Genomic DNA, 14,577 nt, shown 5'->3' on the forward strand with positions numbered 1-14,577 from the left:
AATATGGCCGTTTTGATAAACAGTACTACACCGAGATATCCACACACTATCTTTTAGATCTCTATGAACGAAGTCATCTGAGAAATTCTGATTACTTCGGACATGCATGGTGTTTTTAAGTACCTGAACGTTTTTGTTTTGCAGATTTAACATATATGATATAATTTGCATTGTATTTTCATATTCTAGAGTAAGTTTACCGAGATTATTTGTTTTCTGTAAGAAAAAAATTAAAATTCGATGAACGAAATCTAATGAAAACTGTATCCTCACTTTCCTTGCCGAGTGTACACTCAGAAACCATTTTTCTTCGTTTCGATATTATACAGGTTGTAGAATTCAACAGTGTTGTCCATATAATCATACCATGACTGCTTTGCATTATATGCAGCAAAATCAAAAAAAAAAAAACAAAGCAAAATCCGGAAGAGTTCAGAAGGTGTTCGAGTGTGTTTCAATCCGTGATAGTTGGCGTTGCCCCTCCGTCCAGAAAAGCCCCGCTCATAAACTCGGAAAAGTAAGTATACCATAGTTTCACCAGACCACTGAGCTGATTAAAAGCTCTCCTAGGGCTGGCCCGAAGGATTAGACTTATTTTACGTGGCTAAGAACCAATTGGTTACCTAGCAACATGACCTACAGCTTATTGTGGAATCTGAACCACATTATACCGAGAAATGAATTTCTATCACCAGAGATAGATTCCTCTAATTCTTCATTGGCCGGCCAGAGATTCGAATGCGGGCCCTGCGGAGTGCTAGCCGAGAACGGTACCGACCATTCCAACAAAGAACTCTGAACACGACCTAGGTGGGTCGGAGACTGTGGTTTCCGAGTGTACTTCATGCCTACGTCCAACATTTAGGAAGATACAGTACAGGCAAAACAGGCTCCATAGGCCCCCATGAGGTATAACGTGACAATATGTGTGTGCCTGGCGTTCTCTAACACAGTTAATGTCCACAGGAGATATATTAATTTCCTCTAATAGTTTTAGATTAATAAGATGCACTGCTTATTACTCATAAAACAGACATAGGTAAAGCTTTGCTAGGGGGTTCCATTTGCAGTATCTGCAAAATCAGTAGTCTTCTTCTTCTTCTTTTAACGTGCTTTTTTCCCATTTTTGTATAGGGTAAGCACGATGCCTTCTTTTGAAGGACTTTTTGATTTGGCTTTGGGAAGGCAAGGGAAAACTGCTGTATCTGCCGTTTTTCTCATATATTCACATGTCCAAGTCTGAGCCATCTGTGATATCAGACTTTATGAGGATTTAGGCAGTCCTCACCTCTTGTACGCACACAGGCCTCTGCACATGCCGCGCTTTGCCTGGAACTACTACAGTTATGCTGACATTTTGCTTTTGTGCATCAGCACGATGTAAGTTTCAGGATTGCTCCAGGAGCGGGCGATTGTCATATTTTTTATCTATGTAATGAAGCCACCGGTGAATTTCATAGTAGGGATGAAAGGTTGTTTGGAAATACCAGAGTGACTTCCATTAACTTGCATATGCAGGTTGTCGAGGAGATGTACGCAGGTGGAATGCCAGTTGGTCTATACCCCAGGTTCTTGCCAGAGGTGAATGTAGAGGTGCTTTGTTTTTTCATTTTTCATTGGTTGGTCAGTAGGGTCATGGAAGAAGGAGCCTTCTATGTGGGACTGTTTTGCAATTTTTTTTTTTTTTTACTTTTGTAGTCCTCAGCAGATGTGTTTCTTGAGGCTAGGTGGAATATCTTCACCAACAGTTCTTCTCTTGAGCAGAATTCATTGTACCTCATGTTTGTCTAAATTGAAAGAATTGTGGCACTGTTCTGTGCAGTAAAAGCCATACAGATCTTATTTCCTATGAAAACAGCTAGTGAATGTGGTCTAAACATAAACAGTGATAAAAGGAATCTATGAATATTCATTGACTGGACAATATAGATGGCAGGGGAGACATGTAGTACATTGAAGGAACAGGCTCCTCTATGAGGTAACATTAGACTAGCAAAGAAGAAGAAGAAAATGGAATTTGGAATTTAAAGAGTGCATGAAAGGGTTAGACTTGAATTCAAGCAAAAGTGAATGGACTAAAGAAAAAATGAAATAAATGAAAAGTCAGCATTGCAATTTAAAGGAAGTTTCAGGAAAACACAAGAGAGGAAACTTGGCGTGGTGACTCCAAACAAGCTATGCTGATCAGTAGTTAGATTCAACATCAGAACCAATTGATGGAAAAAGATTAAAGGGCAAATTAGTAAACGATTGTGCCGTGAAGGAGTAATCGAGAACTTTCTTAAAACAGCTATTTTCCTTATTCCCAGAAAGCTTGATAAAATTCTAATAATATATTACTCTTATTAACAAATTTGGGTGTATACGTAATCAACTTGATCAAAACTAAGAAATGTAGAAAGGATTTTGGCTTCTTGTGCTTTGATAACATAGAGAAAATATAAGCGAAAGATTTCATTGAACTTAAAGTCCTGGTGTTTTTACATGCTTTCATTTAACTTCTGCATTTGTCTGTCTGTTTGGGTCAAAACTTGTAACTCAATTTTCAACCTGTTCCCATCATCCGGTGAACTTGAAATTTTGCATGGTTACTCAGTCTTGGTGACAGTACAACCTTACATGATCAGTAGGTCAGCAGTGACCTCTAGTGACCCTACAGTGACCTCTCCCAGTATCTCAGGATTTGTATGAAACTCTTTGGATTTTGCATACCTTCTTGGACTCGGTAGAATAAGTTAATAACTCTACGGATTTTTCAAACCACCTTTGGCTCAACAGATCAATTTTTTGTAGTTACAGTCATAAATCGGTTACAATTTGTCAAAACTGAAAAGTATAAAATAAATTTAAACTTTTCCTAGACATGCTTTTATTAAAATTCAGTAAAAAGTAAAAAAATAATTTTTTGAAAAACACCAGGATTTTCTTACAATTAATCGTGTACAAAAATAAAAGCGTGGGCCCCAAACATGAGAGGAAATGCTACCAGAAATAAAAAAACTTTTTTTTTATTTCTTGTAAGATTTCCTTCCGTGTTTGGCGTCACGCTTTTATTTTTGTACACGTAATTAATTATTGTAAGAAAACCCTGATGTCTCAAAAAATTATTATTTACATTTTAGTGCATTTTAATAAAAGCATTTAAAATTTTTTTATATTTTTTATTAATGTCTTTCAGTAATCTCTGAAGACATTATTTGCTGTAAAAATGAGAGCTTATATGCCCTTCTTTCACAAGCAAGATGTTATTTAAAGCATTTTTGCAACTTAGCTCTCACAATAAACATTTGGGAGTTTTAGTTAAATGTTTTAAACTTCTAATATATATAACATACAAAGACGCAAATTAATATAATAGTTAAATATAAAAAGTAACCAGTTAAATAAATATTATTCAAATAGTTTTCCTAATACTATGCATAGTACAAATTTAAGTAACCTAAAATGAAGGACATGGGAGAATTTGCGAGGAGTAAGATGGCCGACAGCAAGTCATCTAGTAGGCCAATGAACAATTTCAACGTCTGGTGTCTGACGTAACCATTGCGCAACTATGCGTAAGAAAGACAACAGTAGGAAATGATAGAAGCATTATAATTTTCCCCGTCACAGTTGATGTAGATAATATAATAGACATATTTTAACCATAAGATTTCTTTCTTCCTCTTTTCCATGACTGATTACCCTTGCGAAAGGTGAAAGGTGAATGAAGGCACTGATGTTAAAATGAAACCTAGATAGCATACATCTTTTTAGGTGGGCTTTTTTTACATCTTTCTACGCAATAATTTTTCTAACAGCCGGATCGTTAATTTTATTCACCTTAAGGTACGGACAACTAAATATGTCGTTTATTACCTATACAGTGTCCGCGAATACACTCAAAAAGACCTCTATTAGCGTAAATCAACACCTAATGTGCAGAGTTTGCATTCTACATAACGCGTTTGAATTGACATCTTGTAGCATGTCCATGACGTTACTGGCATTTTTTATATTGTAAATTAATATCGTTGCATTTCACATCATAAGAATATTGAATTATGAAGAGCATTGGGAGTGTCTTGGACCGACCGCTGACATCAGCTCGTAAACTGTCCCTTATAATGGTTTAATGAAACGTATTGATCTTTGCAACAGTCTCTTTATATATGAAATATTTATGACGAAGGAAGACTCAATTACCAGATTAAATTGGGACATACGTTCGCATGAAATGAAAACAAGGTGTTACATCACCTTCCCTTACACCAAAAACAGTATTAAGAACGTTTGCGTTACTGGTTCCAAAGCAACGATTACTATTTTAAATGGCTTCAAACTCATTTTTCATCAAATTGTAAGTAGATTCCTGATGAACAGTAAATCGCATAAGCTGTCATTATGAATGCATTATTTATGACATTAATAATGAACTGAATGTTATAAAATATCCAAAGTGTATGTATCACCGCAGGCCTGGGAGGCAGTTTAAGGAAATGGCATACATTAAATCACTACGTCTCTCTATGCATACGTAATTCAGGCCGTTAATGCTGAGCTGTTATAACATTGAGTGTAGTCGTTTAATGTGATTTTTATGCATTATCCAGCTCTCGAAGTTTGCAAATGGTTTATATTAAAAGGAAAAAGTGAACTAATCCTGTGGTCAAACTGTGTCCACACAAACCACGAAGACGAGGAAGAAGAAGAAGAGAACCAGTCGTGACTAGTAAATAGTGGCGTACGGAACCTTACGTCAGGTGTAGGTGAGACATTTTCCGTTTTTCCGCCATTTCTGACAACACTGTGGCACGTAGGTGTAAATGGCGTGAAAGCAAATACCAAGAGGTAAAATTAAGGTTGAGGAGTTGGTTAGCGTAGCCTCTGCAGGTGATTAAATACGTACAAATGTTGATCGACCCTGAGAGTGTGCCCTCTTGGTAATTAGGACTCCTCCTCCTTCCCCGTCCCTCCCGAGGACCTGTCAAGTTTCGAGCCGCTTAGACCCCAAGGTTGACAGCCTTCTTGCTGCCCACTCCCCCTCTCTCCCCTCCCAACACCCCATTACGCATAGGCCATTCGTCCGTAGCAATAGGCAAGCCAGAACTGGTGCATTTCTCGGACAGAGGTTCTGCTGACGAAGTTGAATGTAAACCCCTTGTCATACCCTAACCTAGCCTGACATTACCTTTCCTAATCTGATTTAGGGTGCTGTGCCTCCACTTGGCCACCCCCCTCCCCAAGTAACTGGGCACGAGAAACGTGGACCAAGCTCCTGCCCAGAGGTCTCCACCAGAAGCGCCGTCCTCCTCCTGTTCGTCGTCGAATACTTGGCCCTTGTGGGCTACGCTAGGCTAGGGTGACCAAAACTATGATGGTAATGGTTTTTAATGTCGGGTTTATGTATGTTGTACGTTAGTATTTCCTGGACTTTCACCTTCCATCCTGATACTGCCATTGCCTTTCTGGAAGGATTTCTCCTCAGTTACTCAGATTGGTGCTTTGCATCAGTTGAATCAGAGATGAGGTGAAGCGCTTTCCACTACATTCGTAAATTACTAGCATGAATGATTCAGACTTTTCTTTATAGTAAATATAAAAAAACTTATTTGAGCAATCATGCCTCCCCAGGAACTTAGCATCATTAAATGAGAGGTTTATATTTATGAAATATGCAATTATTTATTATTTTGGATTGGCAAAATATTGGATTTTTCTCATGCTTCTCTTTCCCGTACTTGGAAATGTTACTCTTTAAGATGCATAAAGGTGTATCAGTTTTTTGGTCATGCCCCCTTAACTCTTCCTTCCTTCCCCCCCCCTTTTTTTTAAGCCTACAGAGTAGAAAAAGGCATTTGATTTTCCATCTTGCCAGCCTTTACACTTAGAAAATATTTATGTCCTGATAATCTTTCAGAATTTTGTAAAAGTCATGCCGTTGAGTAGAGTAGATTGCAATTTCTAATTATTAGATTCAATCCCTTTATTGTGACAAGACTTGTTCACATCTGATTTATTTTTCTCTTCCTAACAGGGCAAGAACAGGACACTGCTGGAAGAGACTACGCTATCGTAAGGGAGCACAATGTGTGCTCACAGGTTGTGGCCCACTGTCCAGGCCCTTGGCCGTGGTCTCATAACAAATCGCAATGAAATTATTCAGCAAGGTGTCCGAGCATATAATGTCCAGAACTTCAACAGTGGTTACTTGGGTGGTCAGGGATATCAGCAGCAAAATGTGGTACCTGGCAGCGATAACCTCACTTGGTCTCAGCGTGTTACCCATAGCACCCGAGGAGGCTTCAACAAAGTTGTGTCTCGTTCTTTACATTGTGGAAATGTATTTTTCGTAAAAGAGTTCCAGGACTTGGAAAATGAGCATGCCCATGCCATTTTAAGGTCATTGCCTGCTTACAGTACAACTACTGTTGGGAAAGATAGCCCAGACTCTACTTACTATCAACATGCCATGTATTGTTCTGGTGTTGATTGGGAAAAATGCAGTGCACAAGAGGTGGCAGATGGTTTCATCGCCATGTCCCAGCTGTGCCGTCACCAACCGATGGACTTGGAAGATGCGCAGCATTCTAGCTTGTGTGGCGAGCTAACGAAAAAGTTGACTCACTTGAGCGATCAGCAGTTACTGATGATCCTCTCGTCCCTGGCACTCTGGCCTCAAACCTCCACGTCGACAACGCCGAACTTTTTGAGTCTGTGGAATCGCCTGGATCAAGTCTGCACTCAGAGAATGAAAAAGTGGGATATGTCACAAATGTTTTTAGTTGCAGATCACTGGTATGCTCTGAAGCTTTCCAAACTGTCAACGTACAATGTACAGATGACCAAAATGTTAGGTAGGAGGGTGGGGTCTATGGAACCCACCCAGCTCGTTCAGTATCTGTTTTATGCTAATTTAAGTCGGAAATTAGAACCTTTTATTGTGATGCGAGAGTTGGAAAAACGACTCACAGAAGTGTTAGAACACGTATCTATAGAGGAACTAGGGGTCATTGCCATGGGTTTCTTCAAAACACAGACCTTTTTAAAAAGTGAAAAGCTAATTGACGCAATCATCGACAAAACCCAAGAAAATCTAGAATTTGTATCCGATGCCTCGCTCTGCGCCATCCTCAAGATTCTTCGAAAGAGCGTTCCCGGCACGAGATGGAAGTCGCTGCACAACTTGCTGGAATCGCTGAAGCCGCAGCTTCCCCGGTTGAACCACATGTGCCTTCTTCAGGTGGCGTTAGTAGGAAACAACTTGCTAGTCTTTCATGGCGATGTGATCAACGCGATTGCTACGAGGTTTGCGAGTGAAGTTAAATCTCTAAGACTTAAGGACATCGAAAGAATTACTTTTGCGTTGATGCTTTACAACTTCATACCACCAGACTGCCCCGATATTTTTGTGAAAATCGCAGAGGAGTTGAGACAAAAGGAACGGATCAGCGAAATCAACATGTATCCGAAGAGTTTTGTGTCGTGCGTTGTGTACCTGGTCAACATGGGAATATTTGCCCTTGATTTAATCTCTGCTGCCCTCCAACCCTCAATGTTGAGTCTTTTGAGTAGTAAGTATTTGATTGAAATGGTTTTATCTCTCTTTTTATACAAATTAACTTGAATTTTTAGTAGTTATATTGAATACTGTACAGATGCTTATTTTAGAGTACTTCATTATCTGTAATGAGTCCAGTGTTTATCAATTGTTGTTGATTCATTCATTATCATTTTATTTGTGGCTATTGCTAGTGGTGGGTAAAAACAAACTGAAATTATCCCAGGACAAAATAAACGCAAAGTCATGTTGATGGGGTTCTGTTAAGTGAATATGCAGTCATTCTACCAATGCTGTTTGCCCTTCACATAGATTTTATAATGAAGAAAGTGGCTGGAGATGGAAGAGGAGGTCGAGATTGGCGTATGGACAGAAACCAGGCAGATTTAGATTATGCAGATGTTTAATCAGCAGAATACCACAAGGTTTGCAAAGCTTTTATGTAGTGTATCAAATATCTGGAGATAATTATAAATTATAAGAAAAACAGAAGTAATGATGAAAGTATGCAGAAAAATATAAAACAACATCAGATTGAGAAATGGTTAAAGAGGGTTAATCTTTCAAATATCCAGGACATGTCCTCAAGATTCAGAATTCAGTGAAACACTAAATAGGGCAAATCAGACAGTGGGCAGGCAGGTTAAGATTCAGAAATGAAATAAACCGAAATTGAAGACTTCAGTCTAGGACAATGAAGAATTATCAGGAATCTGGCAACATAGAAATGATACCGAGAAGAAAATTACATGTTTCATTTGTTGATTGAATGATGATAGAGGTAAATGGAAGATGGTTTTGACATGTCCGTCACATCACCCCAGGGAGATTAGTACATGCTAGTATGCTTTGCTTTTTGACCACTAAAAGGTTTGGAAGGTCCACACCTACAGGATGTGAATTATGAGTTGGCAGTTAGGAGAGGAGTGGAGATTTGTGAAAGTGAAGCACAGGAAAGACACAGGTGGCAGAATTTTACAAGGGCCCCCCATTGTTGTCACAAGACACAAGAGGCGTTGATATGACAACATTACTAAACATTATGGTCTCTACTCTGTAAAAATATTTGCTGTGCAAACATAATGCAATCCACAAGCTAGAAGCCTGAAAGATAAGATGTTTGTATTTTTAAATCTTAATGACTAAGATTGATTTGATTTAATTTATGAGTTTGGTGTGATGACTTAACACTAGCAGCTGATTGATGAGCAAAAGTAGAGTTCTAATTTCCATCTTAAATGTAAGGGGAGTAATGCTATGTGTAGATCAAAGTGCTTTGGCAAATGTCCTGTCTTGCTTTTATAACTTTTTAATTGTATTTTCCACAACTGAAAACACTTCTAGTCATGAAATCCATTGGGCTACACATCCACTATGTATATAAGACACCACCCTACTTACAAACGAGCTACAATCCGGACAGCCTTCTGTATGTTGAATTGTTTTAAGTTGGATATACTCATGTCTATTTAGGTATTGTACGATATAAAATCAATACATTACTGTACATATTTCATCCTTAAACACAATGCACTGAAAATACAGTACTGTATGTACAGAATAGACACAAAATTTTTTTTTTTTTTAACTTACGGGTGGAAAAGGGGAACGCTCTGAACATAATTTTGATTTGTGATCTCATTTGTATGTATCCCTGAATATTCATAGTAGGGTGGTGTCTATTCTGATAACTATATGTGAGTGTTGTAGAGTAAGAGAGACTGACAAAAGGCTATGCCATCAGACTGGGGAATCTGGGGATGAAAGTGATAGTGTGTGTGCGTACAGGCATTCAGCAAATTTCATTCAGCCATACAGATGTGACTCATTTGTATTTGCATGTGATAAATACATCATCGTTATCAGTTTCCATGCTAAGGTTTCCATATTGAGTTGAGACACAAGATGAGGAGTTTGTGCCTGAATTCCCATCTGGTTGAGGTCTTCATCTGTCTCCTTGAGTTTCTGTGGCCATACACTAGTCTTCCTCCTGCTATTTCCACATCTATTATGTTTCAGATCATGGCTGAATCATCTTAATCTGTGTGATCACTATTATGGTACTTTTCTTTTATTTTAGATATAATTTTTTTTACAGGGATTTGAGGCTTGTAAAGGTAAGATGGGTGTCGATGGTAGGATGAGTGAAATTGGAGTAAGGATTGGGAGTTTCTGTCTAGCTAGTCATTGGGGGGCACACTTTTTCAACATCACAATATACACAAGATGACATGGGTGCCACCGTGTGGGAAATATAAAAATCAGATTGAACATATTGTGGTTATTAAAAGGCATAGAGGCTCTTTGCTAGATGTTCGTGTTAATCAGGGAGCAGATATTGGTGGTGATAAAAAAAACTCAGCGTTGCAAAAATAAGGCCTTTTTAGTACAGTAGAATATTTTGTATGATACGTCGTAAATGTTTACAGTATAATTAATCCAGTGTTAATGGTTGTAACATAATGTTTTTGAAGTAGTGTAATGTGATTACAGTAATCCTGTTCATTCAGGAGAAATTTGTGAAAGTAGTGGAAAGAAGTTTGCTTTCTTTTTCAGTGACTGGTATCACTTGCTCAATCTTACGAAAGATAATTGTTTCCGAGGTGAAAATGTAAAAAAAAAAAAAAATCAAATACTGTATACAGTATTGTTAGCAATGCAACTGCTCACTTTTATTTCGTGTATTTTAAGTAAAAGGAATCATCTTCTTTCTCTTTCTCATTTAATTAAGTGGAATTTTATAATACAATATTATATTTTGCTGTTACTGTATTCAGAGAAGATATTTAAAAACTTCAGTACATGTTCCTTATTAAAACTTCATTGTTTTTCTAACTGAACTGTGTTTTCCTTCTTTTCCAGAAAACACCAATTACTCAGATATGGGACGAGAGGTGAATGAACTGGACTGGGCTTTGGAGCTAGAAGGTCCAGCAGGTTACCCTGGATACAGACTAGACCCAGAAAGCAGAGCCGAGTTGACCAAAGTAAGGAATAGTGAGGATCTTGAATGACATTTCCTGATCATTAAAGTCTTGTTTAATCTGGGCTACAGATGCACTTGTGTTTTAGACAATTACATCAACTTGAAGCTTTGTAAGATTGAAAACACAGTTTGTTTATGCAAATTCACCAATGATTATTAGGTTAAATTTACTAGGGGGGAGGTTCCCCTCGCAAATTAAGGCTGGAAGACTTGTCATGAAAGTTTACTTTACCTTTTTTGTTGATGGTAACTGCCAGGGTAGCTTACATTTTTTATGGTATTTTTGTTGAAGGTTTGGTTACTATTAACTCTGATCGGCATCAGTTTGAACTGCTTACCCAAGGATTTTGTTTACATCAGAGAGATGTGCAGTTTACTCACTGCACTTGACCATGTCCTTCCCATCATTACTTCACAGACGTGGTTTGTTTCCAAGTTTCACACAGTCTTTGTCGATTTCAGAAATACATAGCTAGAGTGCCTAGCAGATCCACAAGAGACCCAACTCATCAGGAGAAGCTAATTTTAGAAGTCCAGGATAAGTTGGCAGCGATGTTGGGCGGAACGAACTTTGTCACCATCACAAATGTGTTGCCTCACGTACAGACTCCTGGTAGGTGAAGCTTGACTGTGGTTCAGATGATTTTCTGATGCAGATTTTTCTTTTAGCCTTGGACTCATTGTGGGATCAAAATTTAAGAAGCTTTCAATTTTTTACACCTCATAGATTCATCATTGGACTTTAGCCTTACTTGTACCTTTTTGTGTAGCTAATTTTTATTTTCTTAGGTTTGTAACATTCGATACCATTTACTGAAATGATTCGGGGAAATATTTTCTGTGTAATTAAAATATTTTTGTAGGAACATCACACTGTACAAAGTTATTTGATACATTTTGACTTTTAAAATTTGTCATGAAATCCTTTTTCACTTTGTCATAAAATCCTTTTTCACTTTAAAGGTTGTCATATAATCCTTTCCAATGGCAGCAAATGGTCAAATGTCTTGTTTCTTTGCTTACATAGGTATTGAAAGTCGTTAGGGTTGACAAACCATATATATATAGCTATATCTTTTGTGACCAGATCACAGTTTTTAAATCAGATGTAAAATAATGTCTCTCCCATATCATCTGTCTTGTGCATTTTCTGCCTGAATTTCCATATATTATAGGCATTCATCTTGTCATTTGTCTATTATTTCATGGGCTCCCTACTGGTCTTCTTCCAATTACCTCCGTGTTTGACTAACTCCTCTTTGCCATATCAGCACAGTATATTATAAATGTACTAACAAATGTTTAGCATATGAAATGTAACCAAGATAGTGACCACATCTAAAAAACATGTAAAACTGACCAACTATCACTTGACAATATACAGCAGGCTCAAATCCTGGCAAGTCGGGGTAGAGGATACATCAAATATAATCCCCTTGGGATATAAGTTATTCACAAGAAAAAGCAAATTCAAATTAATGGGTATTTGTGGTTAAACATGGGAAATTTTCCATTATCTAGTTCAGCATTAATAGTAAAAAAAAAAAAAAAAAAAAAGTTTTGTTACTGCCCTACGTGACTGCCCTACAACCAACACAGTTCTCAAGTCTTGGTCGCAAAATTTCTTTCTCTTTTTTGAATCTTTGTTTTTCCATCTACAGACATTTATTGAGTAACCCATATGACCCAATCCTTGCATGCACGGAAGGGAGTTCACTCTGTGGGTGGGGGGTGGGGGGTAGTGCCGTCGGTGCACCTCGTGCAGTGCAATGTAGGCATTACTTAAGGGTCTCTGCAGCATCCCTGCAGCCCTTAGCTGCAACCCCTTTCATTCCTTTTACTGTACCTCTGTTCTTATTCTTTTTTTTTCCATCTTACTGTCCACCCTCTCCCAACAATTGATTCATAGTGCAACTGTGAGGTTCTCCTGTTACACCTTTCAAACTTTTACTGTCAATATCCGTTTCAGCGCTGAATGGCCTTAGTTGTCCCAGTGCTTGGCATGTATGCCTAATCTATAAATCAGAAGGGAGTTCAACACTACTAGTTAAATACATTAATGGGAGTGTCCAAACTTCAGCCAGCATTGAAGAAGTAGTTTTGTACAAATCAGTTACAGGAATTTTTGTCAGAATATTCAGTACTGTATTTTTACTTGACCAATAAAAAATTGACAACGTGCAAGTTATCAAATAAAATTAATTTTAGTATTAAAGACAAAGCTATTAGCCCAACCCTGTATAAGTCAACTGTTTTGATAGGGAATATAACTTGATGATGTAATTAAGCTACCGTATTTAACAGTCACTGCGGTGACAGCAGTCATTTTTCTTGTAATCACCAGTTGTTTGTCATCACCTTTGTGAAAGTTCACCACACAGGTGTTTCTTAAACTGTACATTTATTCCACTCATCTCCAGTCTCCTGCCTCTTAGTTCTCATCCAAGTAAGTCAGGGTTTTCCCACTTCTGGTCACCATGAGACAACCTGGTTGACACTCCACACAATTCTCTTGGTATGGTGTGGAGGACTTGCCCAGCATGTTATTGAGACCACTGAAGTACCTTTTAAATAGACTCTCATAGGGTTTACCTAAACCATTTGTTTTTGATTTGGAAGGTGAAAACTGGAGCAAGGGAAAGCTTAAGAAGCTAAAAGCAAGTTGGGAAGAGAACAAATGAAATGGATGAAAAGTGGAAGGCAGATCAAAATTAATTGCTGCCAGCCTCACTGCAAGTGTTATCCCCCTCCAACCTTAAAGGGGTCCTTTTCAGCCAATATTAACTGGATGTTACCCTGTTTTATTCTTAGAAGTAAACAAACATTATTGTCCACAGTATTTTACATTAAACAAGAATGGGAGTGCAGTCTTGCTAATTTTAGTGTACCTCCACACCTCCACAGATTTGGTGTTTTGCACCTCAAGCGAAGGAGACCCAGTCGAGCTTCCAAGCGAGTACCTGGATCTTAAACCTGCAGCCCTTAAATATCCATGTCCGTCCTATGGAGGCTTGCAGTGGAATGCCGTTATTATTGGCGGGCGCAACGCCTTCATACGAAACACAAGTCACTTGCAGGGCAATGTTCAAATGAAGAAACGCCAGCTTAACCGTCTTGGGTACCACGTGTGTGTGGTAGGTACAGGTGGTTTTGTTAGAATTCTTGTTACAGTACTCTGATTTGATACCAGTTGTAGGGTTGGCATTTTTGATGATCACTGACTAGTAATCTTCCCTTCACAGGTTCCTCACATGGACTACAGTCGTAAAAACCTTCGCACAAAACTCGCGTGCTTAGAGCGCATTTTAAAGGAAGGTTCTACACTTGCAACTGATGGCCGTACTGAAAGTGCATTGATTAGTCTGAAAGGTCAGGTTGTCCAGCAAGAAGAAATGTATGGGTGAAATATTAATAATCTTGTAATGAAGTTTTGTAATAAACAGCTTATTTTATATTTGTTTTTTTTTTCTGTCTGTCTGTCTGTAATGAAGCTTTGTAATAAACTGCTTATTTTATATTTTTGTCTTTTTTTTTTTTTGTCTGTCTGTCTATAAAATCTCCCTTTCCTTGACCACAGGGCTGAGACATTGACACACTGTGATTCTGAGCCCAGACTGGAAAGCAGAATTTCTAAATAAATTTCCGTTTTTTGAAATTCAATACTTGAGTTCATTGTGGCAACGGTTGTGCGGGGCACAGATTTAGTGAATTTGCCCAACAGATTCTCTTGTATTTCCTATATTTACTCAAAAAATATTTGATGTTCACAATATGGTACCATGAACTCATTACCCAGGTTAAAGGATCCTGGAAGCTGGCATAGTAGTGAATTAAATCAAATTCATTAAAAACAAAAAGTAAGAGCACTGGTTCTTGCCTGTAAAAGTTTTTTGCAATGGTTCTTGCCTGTAAAAACAAAATTTTGTTGGTAAACTGTAGCATAAAAGGACTCCTTTCCCTATTCCGAGTCTATTGCTACATCTACAGCACTGAAAAGTATGGTTTTAGTTCAACCGAAGTACTTATAAAATGAAAGAATGCTCTTCTATTT

The 14,577-nt window shown here is 38.0% G+C and overlaps 1 protein-coding gene across 5 annotated transcripts in view; it reads left to right on the forward strand.

The window, feature by feature from the left end:
- LOC136855861 (FAST kinase domain-containing protein 5, mitochondrial) overlaps positions 1-14,043 on the forward strand; it is a 29,261-nt gene extending 15,218 nt beyond the window's left edge. Inside the window, exons 1-6 of one of the 5 annotated variants that reach the window (XM_067133252.1) lie at positions 4,195-4,339; positions 6,017-7,553; positions 10,403-10,527; positions 10,989-11,139; positions 13,431-13,660; positions 13,769-14,043. In XM_067133252.1, the coding sequence (XP_066989353.1) occupies positions 6,068-7,553; positions 10,403-10,527; positions 10,989-11,139; positions 13,431-13,660; positions 13,769-13,930 (2,154 nt within the window). In that variant the 5' untranslated portion in view covers positions 4,195-4,339; positions 6,017-6,067 and the 3' untranslated portion in view covers positions 13,931-14,043. Of the gene's footprint in view, positions 1-4,194; positions 4,340-4,451; positions 4,831-5,189; positions 5,360-6,016; positions 7,554-10,402; positions 10,528-10,988; positions 11,140-13,430; positions 13,661-13,768 lie in introns of those variants that run through there. The other 4 variants (XM_067133249.1, XM_067133251.1, XM_067133253.1 and 1 more) reach the window with 4 other exon arrangements.
- The last annotated feature ends 534 nt before the right edge of the window (positions 14,044-14,577 follow it).

Source organism: Macrobrachium rosenbergii, chromosome 33 (assembly GCF_040412425.1).
Source record: "Macrobrachium rosenbergii isolate ZJJX-2024 chromosome 33, ASM4041242v1, whole genome shotgun sequence".
NCBI classification, from domain to species: Eukaryota; Metazoa; Arthropoda; class Malacostraca; order Decapoda; family Palaemonidae; genus Macrobrachium; species Macrobrachium rosenbergii.